This window comes from Trachypithecus francoisi, unplaced genomic scaffold (genome assembly GCF_009764315.1).
Source record: "Trachypithecus francoisi isolate TF-2019V2 unplaced genomic scaffold, Tfra_2.0 Lachesis_group2, whole genome shotgun sequence".
Lineage (NCBI taxonomy): Eukaryota > Metazoa > Chordata > Mammalia > Primates > Cercopithecidae > Trachypithecus > Trachypithecus francoisi.
Window position 1 is genome coordinate 112,814,254 of NW_022681465.1, and position 19,126 is coordinate 112,833,379.

Genomic DNA, 19,126 nt, shown 5'->3' on the forward strand with positions numbered 1-19,126 from the left:
ATACTGTTGAGTGAAAGACGCCAGTCAACAGAGTGATTCAATCACTATAAAGTGCAAAAACAAAGAAAACTACTCTATGCTAATTGAAGCCACCACTCCCTCCAATAAGAGATCTGAAGAGGGAGTGTTCTGGGGGAACTGGTAATGTTCTGCTTCTTGATCTGGATGATGCTCAGTTTGTGCAAAATCATTGGACTTGTGAAATGTGCATCTTTTTTTTTTAGATGAAGTCTGTGTCCCTGTGGCCCAGGCTGGAGTGCAGTGGCGCTATCTCGGCTCACTGCAATTGCTGCCTCCTGGGTTCAAGTTATTCTCCTGCCTAAGCCTCCCCAGTAGCTGGGATTACAGGCGTACAACACAACACCTGGCTAATTTTGGTATTTTTGTAGAGATGAGGTTTCATCATGTTGGCCAGGCTGGTCTTGAACTCCTGACCTGGAAGTGACTCACCCTCCTTGGCCTCCCAAAGTGCTGGGATTACAGGCGTGAGCCACAGCATTCAGCCAAAATACTTGTCTTTTAATAGGTACACTGCACATTGACGAAATTTTTTTAAGAGAACGGTCGGAGGTGGTAAGGCGGGAGGAGCCCCGTGCCTTCCTGCAAATTTACTCAGTGTTCCCTGGTAACCTCCAAACAAATGGTTGAAGGCAAAGGGCAGCCCAGATCTAGGATTCAATCTCCCTAGAGCCCAACTTTGGAGTAAAGCGCCCTGTGTACTTGCTTTGCATATGTTTACTAAATGAGGATCCTTTGGTCCTCATTTCAGAGGGGTCTTTTCTTTAATGAAGGAAGCCTGACCAGAGATAAATCTACTTTTCCCTGTTGAGGACTCAAAACTATAAACAAGTTTTGATTGACAGTATCTGAATAACAAAAATAGTGCTGGTCTTTTCTCCACCAGACCCTCCAAAATAAATGAAGAGTTAAAAACGTTGCTTCTGGTCGGGTGTTGTGGCTCACACCTGTAATCCCAGCACTTTGGGAGGCCGAGGTGGGCGGATCACTTGAGGTCAGGAGTTCTAGACCAGCCTGGGCAACATGGTGAAAATCCGTCTCTATTAAAAATACAAAAATTAGCCAGGCGTGGTGGTGCACACCTGTAATCCCTGCTACTCCGGAGGCTGGGTCATGAGAATCAGTTGAACTCCGGCAGCGGAGGTTGCAGTGAGCCGAGATCACGCCACTGCACTCCAGCCTGGGCGACAGAACGAGACTCTGTCTCAAAAAAAAAAAAAAACTAAAACTAAAAAATAACGACAAAAAAAGTTGCTTCTACTTCATTTCCTTTTCATCTCTCAGTGGAGTTTAACATATGAAATGTATTTTGCGAAATTTTGTTAATGTGTTCTATTCATGTTTTAATAATAGTATAATAACCTTATAAATTCCTAAAGACATAAGAATGGTTGTACCCACTAACACCCCAACCTGAAGTGAGGCTCTGGCTTTACCTAAAGTGGGTACAGGGAGGTGGAGGGGTGGAGGGACCGGTGGGGACAGAAAAACTCATGGACCAGCGGGTGGATGTGAGCTGAGGGGAGGGATACCGCCTGGAAGAGCCAAAGCCCGTGATGTAGGGGTGCGTACTTCCCTCAGTGGGGAGATCCTGCTGCCGCTGTTGTTGACCAAGTCGCCGTGGCCGAAGCGCGGTGGCCGAAGCGGGGGACGGGGGTGGGACTTACAGGAACAGAAGGCGGAGCTTCCAGTAGCTTCTGGCCCCTCTGGGTCCAGAGTGGCCTTGCCGCCCTCACCTGCGCAGAGCCGGGAGCCGACGCGTCACCCCCAACGGAAGCGCCGCGCTGCCAGGGCGTCTGGCGAGGTGCGCGCTCCGGGTCCCAGCTCCAGCGCTTCGCGGCAGTCGCCCACCTCTTTCCGCCGAGCAGGGCGGGGACGGGACGGCATCTCCGAGATCTGCGATTCGAACCGCCGAGGAGCCGAAGACCACAGCTCACCTCGGACGGCGCCCTAGGGCCACCACACAGAGGGTCGGGCAGTGCCAGAGGGAGGTTGCAAGCGCCGCCACCAACTCGACAGCGCGTCCCAGGTCAGTGTGAGGCGCCGTGCCTGCCGGCTGCACTTGGGAAACTTTGGCTTGCAGTGGCGGCTGTCGGGAGGAGGACATCGAGGGCGCAGCGTGGGACCCAGCGGCCCGCACAACCGCAGTGCTCCCTGCCCGGTGCGCGCAGGCCCCTGAAGCCCGCACCTCCCGCGCACCCTGACAATGCAGTGCCCAGAGCAGGGTGCGAGACCCAGGGCCAGCCGAGGGCCGTCGGGCTGCAGGGGCCTCCCGAGAGACTCTGCCCCGCCACCCCGGGGCGCGCTCCACGCGAGCTCACCCTCGCGCCTCCTGCCGTTACCGCTGGTTCTCGGTTCCAGTTTTGCGGCCACTGGGGCTTGGACTCCGCGGGGATGCGGGTTCCGCCTCCTTCTCAGCCTCGCCGAGCGGCGGGAACCGGCGAGGGCTGCCCCGCCGGGGGCGGTCGAGGAGGACGCGGGGCGGGGGCCTGACGGGCGAAGGTCGGCGCAGCAGAGGGAGCGGCGCGCGCTGGGCCGCAGGAGCTTGCGGGTCGGAGGATCTGACTTGGGCGCGTCTCCGCAGGTGCCTCGGCAGCTGGGCAGCAGGAGGTGCCGGCTGGGCGCGGGCTGGGGACTGCGGAGCGGTTTGCAGCCTCTGGCTCTGGAAGCACAGGGGCGGGCAGCTGGTCCCCGCGCTTCTCAGGTGCGCACAGCCTTGGCACCAGGATACCGGGCCCCGTTAGCTGAGAGGCGGGTGCAGAGGTGCGCCTGCTCCGGGATGGGGGCCGTGGCTGCGCCGCTCAGACGCGCCATTTCCCAAGGGAGGGCTGCGTCTGGCGGGCGGGCGAGCGGCGTAGGGACCGCTCCGCAGCGACTGTGGGCAGAACCCGTTTTCGTGGATGGTGATCGCCTTAGCCCGCCACCTGCTCGCCCTGGCTCAGAGATGAGGCGACGAAACGCGTACCCCGCCCCCATCGGTGCCCTGGCGCTGTCTCCCCAGTCACCTTCCTTTGCCCTTCTCCGACAGCGCCTTGAGCTCGCTTTCTCCTGCTCTCAGGAAAAACTGAGGAAACGCGCCTGGTTCCAGGGGTCGGCGGGGACCGTGGAGACTCTGCTAGCATCCTCAACAGCTTGGAAATCCCATCACCTTGGTTCCCTGAGACTTGGAGGAGTAGGTTGCGCTCGCGCGCTCTCTCTCTCTCTCTCTCTCTCTCTCTCTCTCTGTCTCTCTCTCTCTCGTGTGTGTGTGTGTGTGTTGGCAGGGGACGTGAATCAGTAACAGAGGTTGGGGCATAGATGCCCCAAAGGCCTGGGGCACAGCCGAAGTAACTAGGAGAACACAGCAGCCCTTTGGGGGTATGTGTGGGAAACACAGCAAACCTTACCAGCTACTCCTCTCCCTGGGCGGTTTCGAAATACTTCTTGCAAGTCAATACCAGGGAAGAATCTTTTCCTGCTAGTCATTCCATTTTCCAGGACGACCTCAGATGCATCTTTTATTCTGTCTCTGTCCCTTTCCTTGGGTGGGGAGGAGATACTCCTGCTTGTGGCAGGCAGGCTTACCTTATTGCAGTGCAGCTGGCCTCCCTCCTGGCCTTTGACTGTCCACTAGGACTCTGGGTTTTTTTCAAACCCGTTTAGGAAAGGCAGGGCAGCAAACCTCCAGCTCCTGGCCCATTCTACTAATTCAAGGCTGTCGTCTTCTCTGGGACCTGTGAGCTCCCTGGACCCGTCTCTAGGCTGTGGCAGCCATCTGTCTCTGCCTTTCACTCCTGCAGGGGAGCTGAGCATCACACCACTTGGACTTAATGACGGAGACAGCTCTGTGTGAATCTGAGGCAGGGGTCCATAGCAAACAGGAAGTGGCCTGGAATGAGGAATGAAGAATTTGCCTCAGATATTCTCCAAGTGTGCATTAGAAGCATCTCCCATGGAATGTGTGGGAGTGGAGCCTAGAATTTTCTTTTTAACAGGCGCTCCATGTGTTTCTTATGCTCACAAAAGGAGAACCCACTCGTATAGGGAACCTAGCATCCCATTGTCAGACCCCACCAGCCCTGATGATTCCTGTATGCAGTGCCTGTATTTGGTGACGCATGTTTATAAACAGACATTCATTGAATTCTTAAGTAGCAAGTGTGTTCAGATCTTTTTTTTTTTTTTTTTTTTTTTTTTTTTTTTTTTTTTTTTGAGACGGAGTCTCGCTCTGTCGCCCAGGCTGGAGTGCAGTGGCCAGTTCTCAGCTCACTGCAAGCTCCGCCTCCCGGGTTTACGCCATTCTCTCGCCTCAGCCTCCCGAGTAGCTGGGACTACAGGCGCCCACCATCTCGCCCGGCTAATTTTGTATTTTTTTTTTTTAGTAGAGACCGGGTTTCACCGTGTTAGCCAGGATGGTGTCGATCTCCTGACCTCGTGATCCGCCCGTCTCGGCCTCCCAAAGTGCTGGGATTACAGGCTTGAGCCACCGCGCCCGGCCGTGTGTTCAGATCTTAAAATCCTCACAATCATCTACTGTAAAGTAGATATTATGCCCATTTTAGAGGTGAGGAAACTAAGGCTAAGAATGACTTCTCAGAGGTTGGTAACTTGGAGAGAGCTGGAGCCCAGGTCCCTGATATGCACCCTGCTGCCTCATCTGAGCAGTCTCTAATCGCCTTTGGGGCAGCGCATAGGCAGGGACTGAGGCAAGGGCAATGGGCTGAATTTTGAGTTCAAACCCATTTGTTAAGTTCTCCCCCACCATGGCCAGATGATGAACTTTATGAGAGGAAGTGTGGATCCTATTTGGAGGTAGAGTGAAAGGCTCAAAGGAAAATAACTTTTCTTTCTTTCTCTTTCTTTCTTTCTTCTTTTTTTTGGGGGGGGGACAGAGTCTTGCTCTTGTCACCCAGGCTGGAGTGCAGTGGTGCAACTTCCGCTCGCTGCAACCTCCACCTCCTGAGTTCAAGTGATTCTCCTGCCTCAGCCTCCTGAGTAGCTGGGATTACAGGCATCCGCCACAATGCCCGGCTAACTTTTGTATTTTTAGTAGAGATGGGCTTTCACCATGTTGGCCAGGCTAGTTTCAAACTCCTGACCTCAGGTGATCTGCTCCCCCTCAGCCTTCCAAAGTGCTGGGTTTACAGGCATAAGCCACCATGCCCGGCCACTTTTCTGTCTTAAGAAAGGAAAACTGGGGGTGGCATGGGGACAAAAAGCCACAGGAAAGGCCTGGTCTATCATCTCCAAGATGGCTTTGCAAACACCTCAGCTCATGCAGCACTGCCATGTGAGATAACACAAATCAGGCCCTCAAAACGGAGTCCTACTCCGTGGGAAGCTGGCCATCCAAGAAGCAAGGCGATATTGAGATAAAGGACACAAACATGAATTGACCTCTGGCAAGCAGGTGAGTAAGATGATTGACTTTGGGAGAGTGCCCTCACCTTTCCTTTCTCAGCCTCCTCATCTGCACCAAGTGAGTGCTGAGGCCCTTCCAACCCCAGCAGTCCTTGCACGGCAGACTCAGCCCTGCAGGCAGACACACACAGGGTTGCTGTGCATAGAATCTCCAGACATTTTACAAACTCATAATCAGTGAGATATGACTAACTGAGCAAACATTGTAGGGATTTCTTAATAAGGAATTTAAAAACTAGACTCCAAATGGGAAAGATGCATGTAACAAGTTATTGGTGTTTATATAACTCTGAATAGCTTTGATTTCCTTCAGTAGGAACTGACAGCTGGCTGACAGAAAACTCTTTACTCATCCAGGGAGAGAAGAGACAAAAATGAAGTATGAAATTTTGAATAATGTTTTCAGGTAACTTTCTATTTCCATTTAGAGTGGGTGTCTGGAAGGGTGAATGCAGTTATGGTTTGAATCGCTTTCATGTATCAACAGATATTTTTAATAGGGCTCATCTTTCCAAGATACAATGTGCCTTATTTCCTTTTCCTGGCTTCCAGTCCCCTTGTAGCAGGGCAGGGAGCTGGGGACTTCATCGTTTGGCCTGCACATGCTCACTGAATCCCTGTTTTCAGCAAGCTGCCTCTAAGTTTGGAGACTTTCTGATCAATTTAGAAAATAAATCTTTGTTTTCTTGCCTAGGAAAGTGATTGTCTGCTACTTGGGCTGGGATAAAATACGTAGGGATCCAGGTGTTCTGTCCACAGACTTTCAGCCATCTTCTTGTTCTAAGCCCTGTTACTCATTGCCATTTTCTATGGCACTTGGAACCTCTAAGTCCTAAATGTCACAGGTCCTGTGGGTAAGCAGCCTCCCTGGGTCTGTGTCCTGCAGCCTCCTCTGCCATGCTAAGGCCATTTGCCACTCCACCATTCCCCCATTTCCAGAGCCTGTTTGAAATTGCTTATCTAATGGTATCTCTCCTCCAATTTTCTTTGTTCTTAAAAATATGCATATTTAAAATATTTTTAAAAAATAACTCAATGCTTATAATTTTGGTGGCATTTGGGCATAGAGGGAGGAACTAAAGGAGCATTGTAAATATGCCACCATGAGGTGCAAGTGATATTAAAGACACTACAATTTTTGAATGAAAAGCAGTTTATCCATCGGTTTAATAATTAATATCTTGTAATAATGTCGAAATGATAGTATTTGGAAATTGTAAGGAAAGTACACTTAAAGGATATGCTCTTTCCGTGTTTCACTTATTAGAGTCCACTGATGTTTACCGAATGAGAAGAAGCATTGCATCTTAGAAATATGAGATCCTTAAAGAAACAACATTTCCAATATTTTATCTGTTATTTTAAATAGGTTGTGGATTGGAGACATGATAAACTTTTCAAAAAGCTAATTCTGAGATAAACATTTTAGAAGGAAGAATGCAGTGAGTGTGAAGACAAAACAAGAAAGTCTTTCTCTAGACATTGTCTGATTTCATTACCACATCCCCATGGAATGCATATTCTATGATTGTCATTCCACGCGTGAGGAACTCAAGACTCCTAGAGGCTGAGAGACTTGATCAGGGCACATAGCCAATAAGTGTGGAAGTTACGATTGACCCCTGTCAGATGCCTGAACTTTCTGCAGTTGAACTATTATCTATATAGAAGGTGCCACTGAATTTGGGGATTGCTTATAGTCTAGACATAACAAAGGGATTGACTGGATGTTAGTATGCTGTCAGCACTCAGTGTCCAATCAGGATGCTTCAAGGAGGAAAGAACGTTCTAGGCAACAGAAGTGGTCATCATCAAAAGTTGAGTTCGACTCTGTGAAAAGGAAATAAGTCAGACATAAATATCAGTGTTTTTGATGTACAAATGGAGAAAACAAGATAAAAGAACCCCCGAAAAGGATGAAGGGCTAAAGAGAAGGGGGTTCTTCCATTCAGGTACTGATGACAGAAAGAACCTGAACATGTACTGTACATTTGGAGAATAACGTATCTGACACCTTTTTTCCCTGACAAGTTTAATGTTTAGACAATTTCAAAAGTTATCTACTAAATGTTAAAAAGTGAGCAAACAGGCTGGGCGCCATGGCGCACGGCTGTAATCCCAGTACTTTGGGAGGCTGAGGTGGGCAGATCACCTGAGGTCGGGAGTTAGAGAGCAACCTGACCAATATGAAGAAACCCCATCTCTACTAAAAACACAAAATTAGCAGGGTATGGTGGCGCACACCTGTAATCCCAGCTACTCGGAGTGAGCCGAGATGGCGCCATTGCACTCCAGCCTGGGCAACAAGAGCGAAATTCCATCTCAAAAAAAAGAAGTGAGCAAACAAAGTGGCTTTAAAAATCTTTAGAATGAGGAAAGAGTCAACCTCATGAGGTTGGTTTTGCTGGACACTCCCCCCGTCCTCAGAGGAGAGGGTCAGCCTATGTCCACACTGCAGGTGGATAAGGCAGCAAGTTGGTGCCACTGCTCAGCTTCTCTGAGACCCTGAAGCCCACAGCACCCTCTTTTTCCACAAGACTATGATGGGGCCATTGTCCTCCTTAGGCATGGCAGTCGCCAGCATAGTAGCAGCTCCTCTTCTTCTCCCAGAACTTCCTGACATCAACCTTGGTGAAAGAAAAGCTGTGACAGCAAGTGCTCAGGTTTAGTGTTGTGGAGAAAGGCCTTTACTTGAGGATGGCTGAAAAGCAGAAAGCCTTGGCTGGCCATGGTGGCTCATGCCTGTAACCCCAACACTTTGGGAGGCTGAGGCAGGAGGATCATTTGAGGCCAGGAGTTCAAGACCAGCCTGGGCAATATAGCAAGACCCTGTGCCAAAAAATAAAATAAAATAAGTATTTTTTAAAAATGTAAGTAAAATATCTTCCCCCAAAGATTCTGCTAAGACTTTAAAAAATAAAAACAAGATTGACCTAAATACTAGAAACTATACAAGAATATAATATTGAAATCTGGTATCTGACAGCTTGTTTTCGTTTGAATATCTGTTTCTCAAATGTTACTTTTTGTCAAATAATTTTTTAAATGACTGATACTGTATAGCAATTGAATTGCAATTACTAAGTAGTTTCTCTATTTGATATTACATTCCAGCTCATTTCTCTACATTTCTATGCTCTATTAAGCCCATTTATATATGAAAAATGCTTTAAAAGTGATCCTTTTGTGATCACTGTCTCATGTGAGCTCTTTTCAGATGCTTTGCATTCAGAATAGACCTCTGAGTTGGGACCCAAGCTGTCAACTGATCCCAGATTCCTAAGTTCCTGACTTGCAGGTATGTCTGGCTCCAAGATAGCCTTTATAGAGTTTTGTCACGGGGAACATAAAATGAAAGTATTCACTCTCATTGTATTTATGTATGTATATATTGAGTAGTTCTTTGCTTTGCACCATCAATGATACTGAAGTGGAGATGAATACTATGTCCTTTTGAATACTGCCTTTCAGGGGCTTAGTCAGTTGAAACTCCAGTTGAAAGTCAAGGCACAAATGTCATCGATAATGTCATGAGAACTGAATTACTCTTTTAAAAGGAAGACCTAATAGGACTCTTTGTAAATTTTAATAATGAAGTATATCTTACATATATGCTATGCTCTTTTCTGCACACACATTCTATTTCACAATAAGTAAATAAGACCGATACACAGAAAAGTATGTGAAATGTGTACTGTTAAAGAAGAAGAATAGAATGAACACCCACCTATGCACCACCCAGACGGGGAAATAGAACATCGTCTGAACTTTTCAGCCTCTCTGTGTTCCTCCCAAAACGCATTGTTCTCCTAATCTCTACCAAGGAGTAGCTTTCTCTTGACTTTTGTATTAATCATTCCCTTTGCTTTAAAAAAAATTTTCAGGTGCCCCTTATATTTGATCCCTAAGTAAAATAATTGTTTTTTTTTAAAAAAACTTAGTAGCAGGTACAAAATTAGGTGAATAAAGACAAGAAAATATTGCCAGTGTATGACAAAAGCTTTTCATTTTTCATCTTTTTCAATTTCTCATCTTTTCATTTTTCTGATTAATATGTTTCCTGCAAGTTGCTTTTTTCAATTTGTTCTAGTCTCTATCTTTAATGTAAGAGGCATTTTTGTTTGTTTTTAAATTTTTGTTGTGGCTGCTCATGATTAAAGGGTTGGGATTAAAAGCTGATGAGAACTCTTAAGCACACAAATGAGACTTGTCACCTGTAAGCCTTACTGTAGTACAACCTGGGTGGCATGTCAGATTCTTGAGAGAACGCCATAGCAATCAATGTATCCCTGAGGGGCGAGGGTATGGCTGCCGGCCTCCTCGAAGCCAAGGTGGGGAAGCAGGCTGTGGCCCCCTTCAGTAGTGGTCAGTAGGCAATCACTTATTCCCCTGCTTTCTTGTTCTCAAACATGCTGGTGTCTCCCAGTCCAGAGATGCTCTGTGTCATTATTTCCTGAGAATAAACCTCTAGATAGCCCGTAGGATGGGAGGGGCAGTCTTCTATCTCCTAGTGACTGGGAGCTGGAGGAGTGACCTAAGGCAGCACTTCTCAAACTTTAATGTGCATGCAAATCACCTGGGGATCTTGTTAAAATGTAGGCTCTGAGTCAGTAGCTCTGGGGTGGGGTCTGACATTCTGCATATCAAATGAGTTTTCTGGTGGTGGTTATGCCAGGGTAGGATCACACTTCAAGTAGCAAGGACCTAGGAATTCTAACTGCTTATCTAACAGCTTTTCACCTACTCCTCCTTATTTTAGCTGTATTACACACACACACACACACACACACACACACACACACACACACAAGCTGAGTCAGTTACTACTGGCTCATCTGCTTTCTGGCTTCCAAAGTAGTGTTGCTGCCATCTTCTCCTCTTCCCTCTATCTTTAAGAGTTTATGTCTTTGACAAAATTCTTTGGTGTTAAGGATTTTCAGGAAGAAGCAAAATTAGATGTGTGTGTTCTGCCATATGAACCCTAACCATCTGCTAAAATATGTTCCTGAAGTGTGGTTGTAACCAAGTAAATAAAGCCTGTTTCCTTGTAAATAACCACTATTTAGGCCTCTAGGTCTTTGCAAAAGGAGTGTTACCTACTTCTCCCTCCTCCTTTGTCTGCCTGCCAGATTCTTACAAAATCTTCAAGACCCAACTCACACAGCTGGCTTCTGTGAAGCCCATTTTAGTCCCCAAGATGTTAAAGCTTCTGGGCTCTCCTGACTCTGTAACCAGCTGCTTATATAGTATCTCTCCCAAAAGGCTGTGAGCTCCTCAGACATGGGGCTTGTATCTTTGTAGCTCAGTGCCCAGCACATATCAGGAGCTTGTAGATGTTTAAGATGAAATTTCTGCCTGCATGCTTACTTTTCTCTTTTTCCTTCTCTTTCTTTCTGCTCTCTTCGTCTCTTCTTTCTTTTGGTTGTTATTAGATTTGTTATCTATTCTATTATCAAATAGAAATCCATTTCCCGTAATCTTAATTTTAAAAGTAAATAGGTAGAATAAACAATAGTTTTCAATTTCCAAAAACTACTGAATCAATGAAACAGATTTAAATATTATATATACATTCATCTGATTCTCCCCACCAACTCTAAGGACTGTTAAAATACAAAAATTTTCTTAGTCCTAGATGAAGACATAATTCTTACCACCTAATGGAATTATCTGTTGAAGGAGTCTGAATCTAAATTATTTAAATAAATTAAACATAAATACTTTTTAGTTTCAATAATAAAAATTAAAATGTTTACAAAGTCTGCATGGCTCCTTTCAGGTTTCTTGCCTATGGAACTCCTTTTTCACAGCAGATAGACTGTTGTCAAATTTTAACCCTATAGTTCTTGCTAACCTCGTTATCTGGTCAGTATATGATTTAAATAATAGAATCAAGAAAAATGCGTAATCACATGCTCACCATTCCAATCTCAGTGTGAATTTCAGATATTATGTCAGTTATTTTAACATGTTGCAGCCCAAACAATATTTCATCCTTCAAAAGAAACATAAAAATGTCCCTCAAATTGAAAATGTAGATATCACTTGCATTATTTAATTGAAGAACATGTTTAAGTAATGTAATACTAAAGTTTTTACATACAGCTACCACAAACATGTTATATTTTAATTGATTCTGTTGCAATGACAATAGAATTTTGGCTTTTTGGCTTAAGTTTACTTTTTAAAATTTACATTTTAATTAATTTTTTTTTTAGAGATAGGGTCTCACTCTGTCACCCAGGCTGCGTGCCTGTGGGATGAGCATAGCTCACTGTAACCTCGAACTCCTGGGGCTCAAGTTATCCTCCTGCCTCAGTCTCCTGAGTAGCTGGAACTACAGGTCACACCACCATGCCCAGCCAATTTTAAAACTTATTTTTGGTAGAGACGGAATCTCACCACACATTGCCCAGGCTGGTCTCAAATTCCTGTCCTCAAGTAATCCTCCTGCTTCAACCTCCCAGCGTGCTGGGATTACAGATGTGAGCCGCTGTACTTATCCTAAATTTACTTTTTAATATTATTAATTTAAAAATTATTTTTCACAGGTAGATTATTTTTTAATTAATGTGGGACTTAGGAAAGTACTATGTTGGTGTTATAAATATTCAATGAAGATTTTGAAAATGAATCTTAATTTGTAATCTCCTAAAGGTCATTACTATTCAAAAATTTATTTTATGTTGCAATTCACTATTTTGTTCTGCATTTATTAATAGCATAATCCCATTTATGTCCCCTACATATTTTCAAAATTAATTCTAATAAAATGAATATAAGCTGGGATGTTGATTCTGGCTAATCTTTTGGTCTTCACCATCTTTGGTAACCAGGTATTGATTTCTAACCTCTGAAGATGGATGAAGGTATGGAAATTTCAAGTGAAGGAAATTCCTTGATCAAAGCAGTCCATCAGAGCCGGCTTCGCCTCACAAGACTTTTGCTAGAAGGCGGTGCCTACATTAATGAGAGCAACGACCGTGGGGAAACCCCTTTAATGATCGCTTGTAAGACCAAACATGTGGATCACCAGAGTGTCAGTAAAGCCAAAATGGTGAAATACCTGTTAGAGAACAATGCCGATCCCAACATACAGGACAAATCTGGGAAAACGGCTCTGATGCATGCTTGCTTAGAAAAAGCTGGTCCTGAAGTTGTTTCCTTGCTCCTCAAGAGTGGGGCTGACCTCAGCTTGCAAGACCATGCTAGTTACTCAGCTCTTGTTTATGCTATAAATTCAGAAGATACGGAGACCCTGAAAGTTCTTCTTAGTGCTTGCAAGGCAAAAGGGAAAGAGGTCATCATCATCACAACAGCAAAGTCGCCCTGTGGGAAGCATACTACTAAACAGTACTTAAATATGCCTCCTGTGGATATAGATGGGTGTCATTCCCCAGCTACCTGCACCACTCCTTCAGAAATAGACATCAAAACTGCCTCATCACCACTTTCACATTCTTCTGAAACAGAACTGACACTTTTTGGTTTTAAAGATCTTGAGCTCACTGGAAGCAATGATGATACCTGGGACCCAGGTTCCCCTGTGAGGAAACCTGCTCTGGCCCCTAAGGGGCCCAAGCTCCCCCCGGCTCCACCCTGGATCAAGAGTCCCCCATCATTAATGCACCAGAACAGAGTGGCTTCATTGCAAGAGGAGCTCCAGGATATTACACCAGAGGAAGAATTATCCTATAAAACCAATGGGCTGGCACTTTCCAAGCGGTTCATCACTAGGCACCAAAGCATTGATGTAAAAGACACTGCACATTTGCTAAGAGCCTTTGATCAGGCCAGCTCAAGGAAGATGTCATATGATGAAATAAATTATCAATCTTGTCTTTCAGAAGGAAATCAGCAATGCATTGAAGTCCCTGCTGACCAGGACCCAGATTCTAACCAGACAATATTTACTTCCACCTTAAGAAGTATAGTTCAAAAAAGAAACTTGGGGGCAAATCACTACAGCTCTGATTCCCAGCTCTCAGCTGGCCTTACCCCTCCAAATTTAGAAGATGGCAAAGCACTTGTAGGAAAGAAAAAGATCCTTTCACCATCTCCTTCCCAATTGTCAGAGTCCAAAGAATTGTTGGAGAATATCCCCCCAGGTCCCCTGAGCAGGAGAAATCATGCCATTTTAGAAAGGCGAGGTTCAGGAGCTTTCCCTTTAGATCACAGTGTTACCCAAACCAGACAAGGGTTTCTCCCACCCTTAAATGTAAATTCTCACCCTCCCATCTCAGATATCAATGTCAACAACAAGATTTGCAGCCTTCTTTCTTGTGGTCAAAAAGTGCTTATGCCAACAGTTCCGATTTTCCCTAAAGAATTCAAAAGTAAGAAAATGTTGTTAAGGAGACAATCGTTGCAAACTGAACAAATTAAGCAATTAGTAAACTTTTAGGAGATGGATATAAAACACACTTTCTTCAAATGTTTCTATCAGAGAAACAGAACTAAAGAAGAAATCTTAAATGTTCATTCTTTTAAATCTCGTAATTGGTTAGTCCATAATGGCTAGATGGATTAAAGTGTAATGTGATTTGTACTAGGCATCATGAACATAAAAAATAATATGTAGTTTCTGTTAAGGGAATTCTCTCAAACGAAAGCAAAGCTATTTTTCCCTATGCTTCTAATATTTAACAATCTCAATGTAGTCCAAATTTGTCATTAAAAAAAAAAATCAGTAAAGAAAGAAGGCCACATATGTTGGGGTAATTTTTTAAAATTTTCAGATTGGCTAAATATTTTATTAGGAAACAGTTTTCAAGTCAATAATTTTTTAACATTTCATGTTAATAAATGAGATTGCAATTTTTTATGATCCCCAAACCATAAAAGAAAACACTGACAGCTATAAAATGTTCTAAGATCAATAAATTCGAGCTACAAAGAAAGAATGAACTAATTCTTTACAAGTGGTGACTGAAGGTAGATAAAACTCTACTTAAAAATTTAAAAGGTTAAACACTGTATTAGAATGGGCAACTAAAATATTCGTGGTGTCAATTTAATCAGTGGCAAACTGGCAAGCCAGAGTTTTACAACCTACTAGGAATCTATGCTGAGTCTTGTTTGTGTACTGTGTTTTGCTTTGCTTTGTTTTGATTTTTAAACAGACTTACCTGTAATGTTATCTTACGGAATTATTCTTTCTCCATATCTTTTAATTCCTGTTATTAGTTTTGGAAGCCTATCCATAAGTTTCCAATAACAAGATGATATAAATGTTAAAAAGCATTCTTCTTTACTTATATCAAATTATTCTTGTCTTTCAAAAAGAACAACAAAAAAAGTTCATCATGGATAAAAACTAAGTGCTTGCTTTCTTTTAAGAAGAAAAACTGATGATTACAGTAGGTTAGCTAAAATTAAGAGAGGCAGTAGAAACTTAATCACAAAATGTACTAAATACTTGGCAATATTAAACAATACCTTTTTATTTCTGATATGTAGTTATTAGACATTTATATATTAAGGATAAATTCCTTAGTGTGACATTCCAATCATCTAGTATTTTAGGACCTGTGAAGAACTTCCAACAAAACTAATGAATACCATATTAGTATTATAAAATAAAGTAATAATTATATCATCGATATAACTTCAAAGTATGATGTTTATACAAAGAATCCTTATTTCAATCTAGCAGCTTAACAACAAAGAATAAATCAGACTATACAAAACCTAAATGTATTAATTTGATGACTGTCATGTACAACTTTCTTTGCCTTCTGAATAGAGGTGATCCTAACAATTGGCATGACGCTTTTCTTGGTAATTTGATATAAGCAAGTTGTAATGTACATAGTAATTATTTAATTACTTGTGGCTTTAATTTAAAAAGTAATTAGAGGTTTTTCCATTTCATGTCTTCAACATTAATATTAATTACACTAAAAATATTTTTTGATTCAGAACTTAAAATTGTACCTGATATTTATAGGTAGCTAAATGCTTTCTGCAAGTTTAACATCGAGAAAAGTACTTGACTTCAAGTTGTAAGGATACAATTTGGAAGGATATGTAAATAGATTAGTTCATAAGCAAAATGGTATCAATAAAGATTTAAAATATCATTTTGGTTACTGATTTTTATTTATCTTTCAAATACTAATGATATTTCAACATAATTTCAAGAGTAATTGTGCCACATGCTACTTTGAATCAATAGAAAACTAAGAAAGAATAACTTTTGTTGCTATTCTCAAACCAACATGAAAAAGATATTTAACAGCATTTTAAAAATGTTTTTTGGCCAGGCTTGGTGGCTCATGCCTATAATCCTGGCACTCTGGGAGGCCGAGGCAGATCACTTGAAGTCAGGAGTTCCAGACCAGCCTGGGCAACACGGCAAATCCCCATCTCTACTAAAAATACACAAAATTAGGCTGGGCATGGTGGCTCACACCTGTAATCCCAGCACTTTGGGAGGCTGAGGCTGGTGGATCATGAGGTCAGGAGTTCGAGACCAGCCTGGCCAACATGGTGAAACCCCATCTCTACTAAAAATACAAAAAGTAGCTGGATGTGGTGGTTCGTGCCTGTAATTCCCTGCTACTTGGGAGGCTGAGGCAGGAGAATTGCTTGAATCCAGGAGGCAGAGGTTGCAGTGAGCCAAGATTGCGCCACTGCACTCCAGCCCGGGCAACAGAGCAAGACTCCATCTTGGAAAAAAAAATAAAAAAATCAGGCATGGTGGTGCATGCCTATAATCTGTAATGCCAGCTACTCAGGAGGCTGAGGCACAAGAATCACTTGAACCCAGGAGGTGGAGGTTGCAGTGAGCCAAGATCGTGCCACTCCACTCCAGCCTGGGCAACAGAGCAAGGTCCCGTCTTAAAAATAAATAACTAAATAAAATAAAAATAAAAATTTTGGGCCATATTTGGAAGAATTTTAAACTTGCTAGCAATCGTAAGAACACTTACAGTGTTTGAGTCTGGTTGTAAAGCCATCCGGTGGGACTTTTCACCCCATTAAGTAAAATATATCATTGTGATCCCAATGGTGGGTCCTATAGATGTTTGCAATAGCAATTAGGCATTTATGTATGCACATAATAAATGCATTTTGTTATATTTTAACTTCATTTAAGAGTATGATTTAACTTACAGGTATAATGACATTTCATTTATTCGTCTTACAGGTACCGTTCTTAGTTACTTGGGACCAGGATTTCCAATGAGTACAACTAATACTGAATCATGGCAGTCCTTTCGCGGAGGACAAAGGGCAACCCCAGTTACTGAGAAAGGTGTTGACAGTGCCCATCCAAGCGGTGCCCAGGGAAGGGGTAAACAACTGCCTGGCATATTCTTGGCTGGAAACACATCTATCAGGCATCTAGTACTTGAACTTTATAAATTTTCAAATAAAACGACCCTTATTCTGATTAATCACCCACTGTGTAGCCTTTTAATAATTTGATTCCCATGTGGCTTGCTTAAATGAGAGAATAAGCCTGTTAGGCTGATAAGAGTATTCATCATATCTAATTTTTGTATTTCTTGAGGCTTTGACATCCTGAGACCTTGCTGACACTGGAGGGACAGTCCCTCCCAGGATAAACTAATTCCTAGAGATAGAAAACAGCTCATCCACTGAGCATGCCTTCCATATGCAAACCAACCAATCCAGAGCCCATTCCCCAAACATCTCCTTTATCAGGCTCTCACAGGGCTCTCACACTGCCATTCCTTGTCCTAATCACCCCAGGGCCAGGAACCAGACAGCTAGAGACAGCTCCTACACCCCAGAGTCCACTGAAGCTATTCAAACTAGCCAACCGGAAACCTGCTTACCTTGCCTTGCCCATTCCTTCCCACCAAAACCACAATAAAGCCCCTTTCCCACCTTTCCCCCTTGCTCCTCCTGCCTCCCAACCAACCCTGGTTCTCCACATGTGGTGCTGCACAGTGTGACCCCCCACCACCACCCTCGTTACCAACCCCGTTTCCTCTTGGGAACTGAGAGTAACAAACTCTTTTTCAATATCAGTTTGTTGTCTCTTTATTTTTTGAGACAGTTTCGCTCTGTCGCCAGGCTGGAATGCAATGGCGCAATCTTGGCTCACCACAACGTTGGCCTCCCGGGTTCAAGAGATTCTCCTGCCTCAGCCTCCTGAGTAGCTGGGACTACAGATGCGCACCACCACACCTGGCTAATTTTTGTATTATTAGTAGAGATGGGGTTTCACCATGTTGGCCAGACTGGTCTTGAACTTTTGGCCTCAAGTGATCCACCCACCTCAACCTCCCAAAGTGCTGGGATTAGGGGTGGGAGCTACTGCACCCAGCCAGTATCAGTTGTCTCTTGATCTGTTGGCCTCACCATACCTGAATAATAATTAAACCTACTGTGTTGGTCCGTTTTCACACTGCTGATAAAGACATACCCGAGACTGGGCAATTTACAAAAGAAAGAGGTTTAATAGGACTCACAGTTCCACGTGGCTGGGGAGGCCTCACAATCATGGCAGAAGGCAAGACATGGATGGCGGCAGGCAAAGAGAGAGCTTGTGCAGAGAAACTCCCATTTTTTTTTAAACCATCAGATCTCCTGAGACCCATTCACTATCAGGAGAACAGCATGGGAAAGACTCACCCCCATAATTCAGTAATCTCTCACTGGGTCCCTCCCACAACACGTGGGAATTGTGAGAGCTACAAGATGAGATCTGGGTGGGGACACAGAGCCAAACCGTATCACCTACATTTTAAAACAAGAAGACATAGTGCAACTGGAGATGATATTCTTATACATTAATATTTGAGCTTATATAGCCTTATGCCAGTATTCCTCAGATCCCATTTCTTTTTTTTTTTTGAGACGGAGTCTCGCTCTGTCACCCAGGCTGGAGTGCAGTGGCCAGATCTCAGCTCACTGCAAGCTCCGCCTCCCGGATTTACGCCATTCTCCTGCCTCAGCCTCCCGAGTAGCTGGGACTATAGGCGCCCGCCACCTCGCCCGGCTAGTTTTTTGTAGTTTTTAGTAGAGACGGGGTTTCACCGTGTTAGCCAGGATGGTGTCGATCTCCTGACCTCGTGATCCGCCCGTCTCGGCCTCCCAAAGTGCTGGGATTACAGGCTTGAGCCACCGCACCCGGCCCTCAGATCCCATTTCTAAGTCTCCAAGAGGGCCAGATGGTGGACCATCACAAACCCACCAGATTTACTGGCGTTGCCCACTGACCTCCCCAAGGTGACATCTGTCTTTTGTGTACCTTCTTTGAATGTCTACCATTCATTTTTTTTTTTTTCAGATGGAGTCTTGCTCTACCAGGCTGAAGTGCAGTGGCCCCATCTTGGCTCACTGCAACCTCCACCTCCCAGGTTCCAGCAATTCTCCTGCCTCAGTCTCCTGAGTAGCGGGGACTACAGACGTGCACCACCATGCCTGGTTAAAATTTCTTTTTTTTTTTTTTTTTAAGTAGAGATGGGGTTGTACCATGTTGGCCAGGCTGGTCTCAAACTCCTGGCCTCAAGTGATCTGCCTGCCTTGGCCTCCCAAGTGCTGGGATTAGGGGTGGGAGCTACTGCACCCAGCCAGTATCAGTTGTCTCTTGATCTGTTGGCCTCACCATACCTGAATAATAATTAAACCTACTGTGTTGGTCCGTTTTCACACTGCTGATAAAGACATACCCGAGACTGGGCAATTTACAAAAGAAAGAGGTTTAATAGGACTCACAGTTCCACGTGGC

At 44.1% G+C, this 19,126-nt stretch overlaps 1 protein-coding gene across 4 annotated transcripts; it reads left to right on the top strand.

Annotated features, from left to right (window-relative positions):
* Positions 1-1,752: 1,752 nt before the first annotated feature.
* On the top strand, positions 1,753-15,494 carry ANKRD34B (ankyrin repeat domain 34B). Of its 4 annotated transcripts, XM_033180148.1 has the most exons (4): positions 1,753-3,190; positions 5,735-5,824; positions 8,636-8,716; positions 12,255-12,656. In XM_033180148.1, the coding sequence occupies exons 1-2, from the start codon at positions 2,225-2,227 to the stop codon at positions 5,750-5,752; spliced, it is 984 nt and encodes a 327-aa protein (XP_033036039.1). In that variant the 5' UTR covers positions 1,753-2,224; the 3' UTR covers positions 5,753-5,824; positions 8,636-8,716; positions 12,255-12,656. The 4 variants fall into 4 exon arrangements, with proteins under 4 accessions (XP_033036039.1, XP_033036040.1, XP_033036036.1 ...); XM_033180149.1 differs by lacking the exons at positions 8,636-8,716; positions 12,255-12,656 and adding an exon at positions 6,788-6,994; XM_033180145.1 differs by lacking the exon at positions 1,753-3,190 and having other exon boundaries at positions 5,139-5,824; positions 8,626-8,716; positions 12,255-15,494.
* Positions 15,495-19,126: the final 3,632 nt, after the last annotated feature.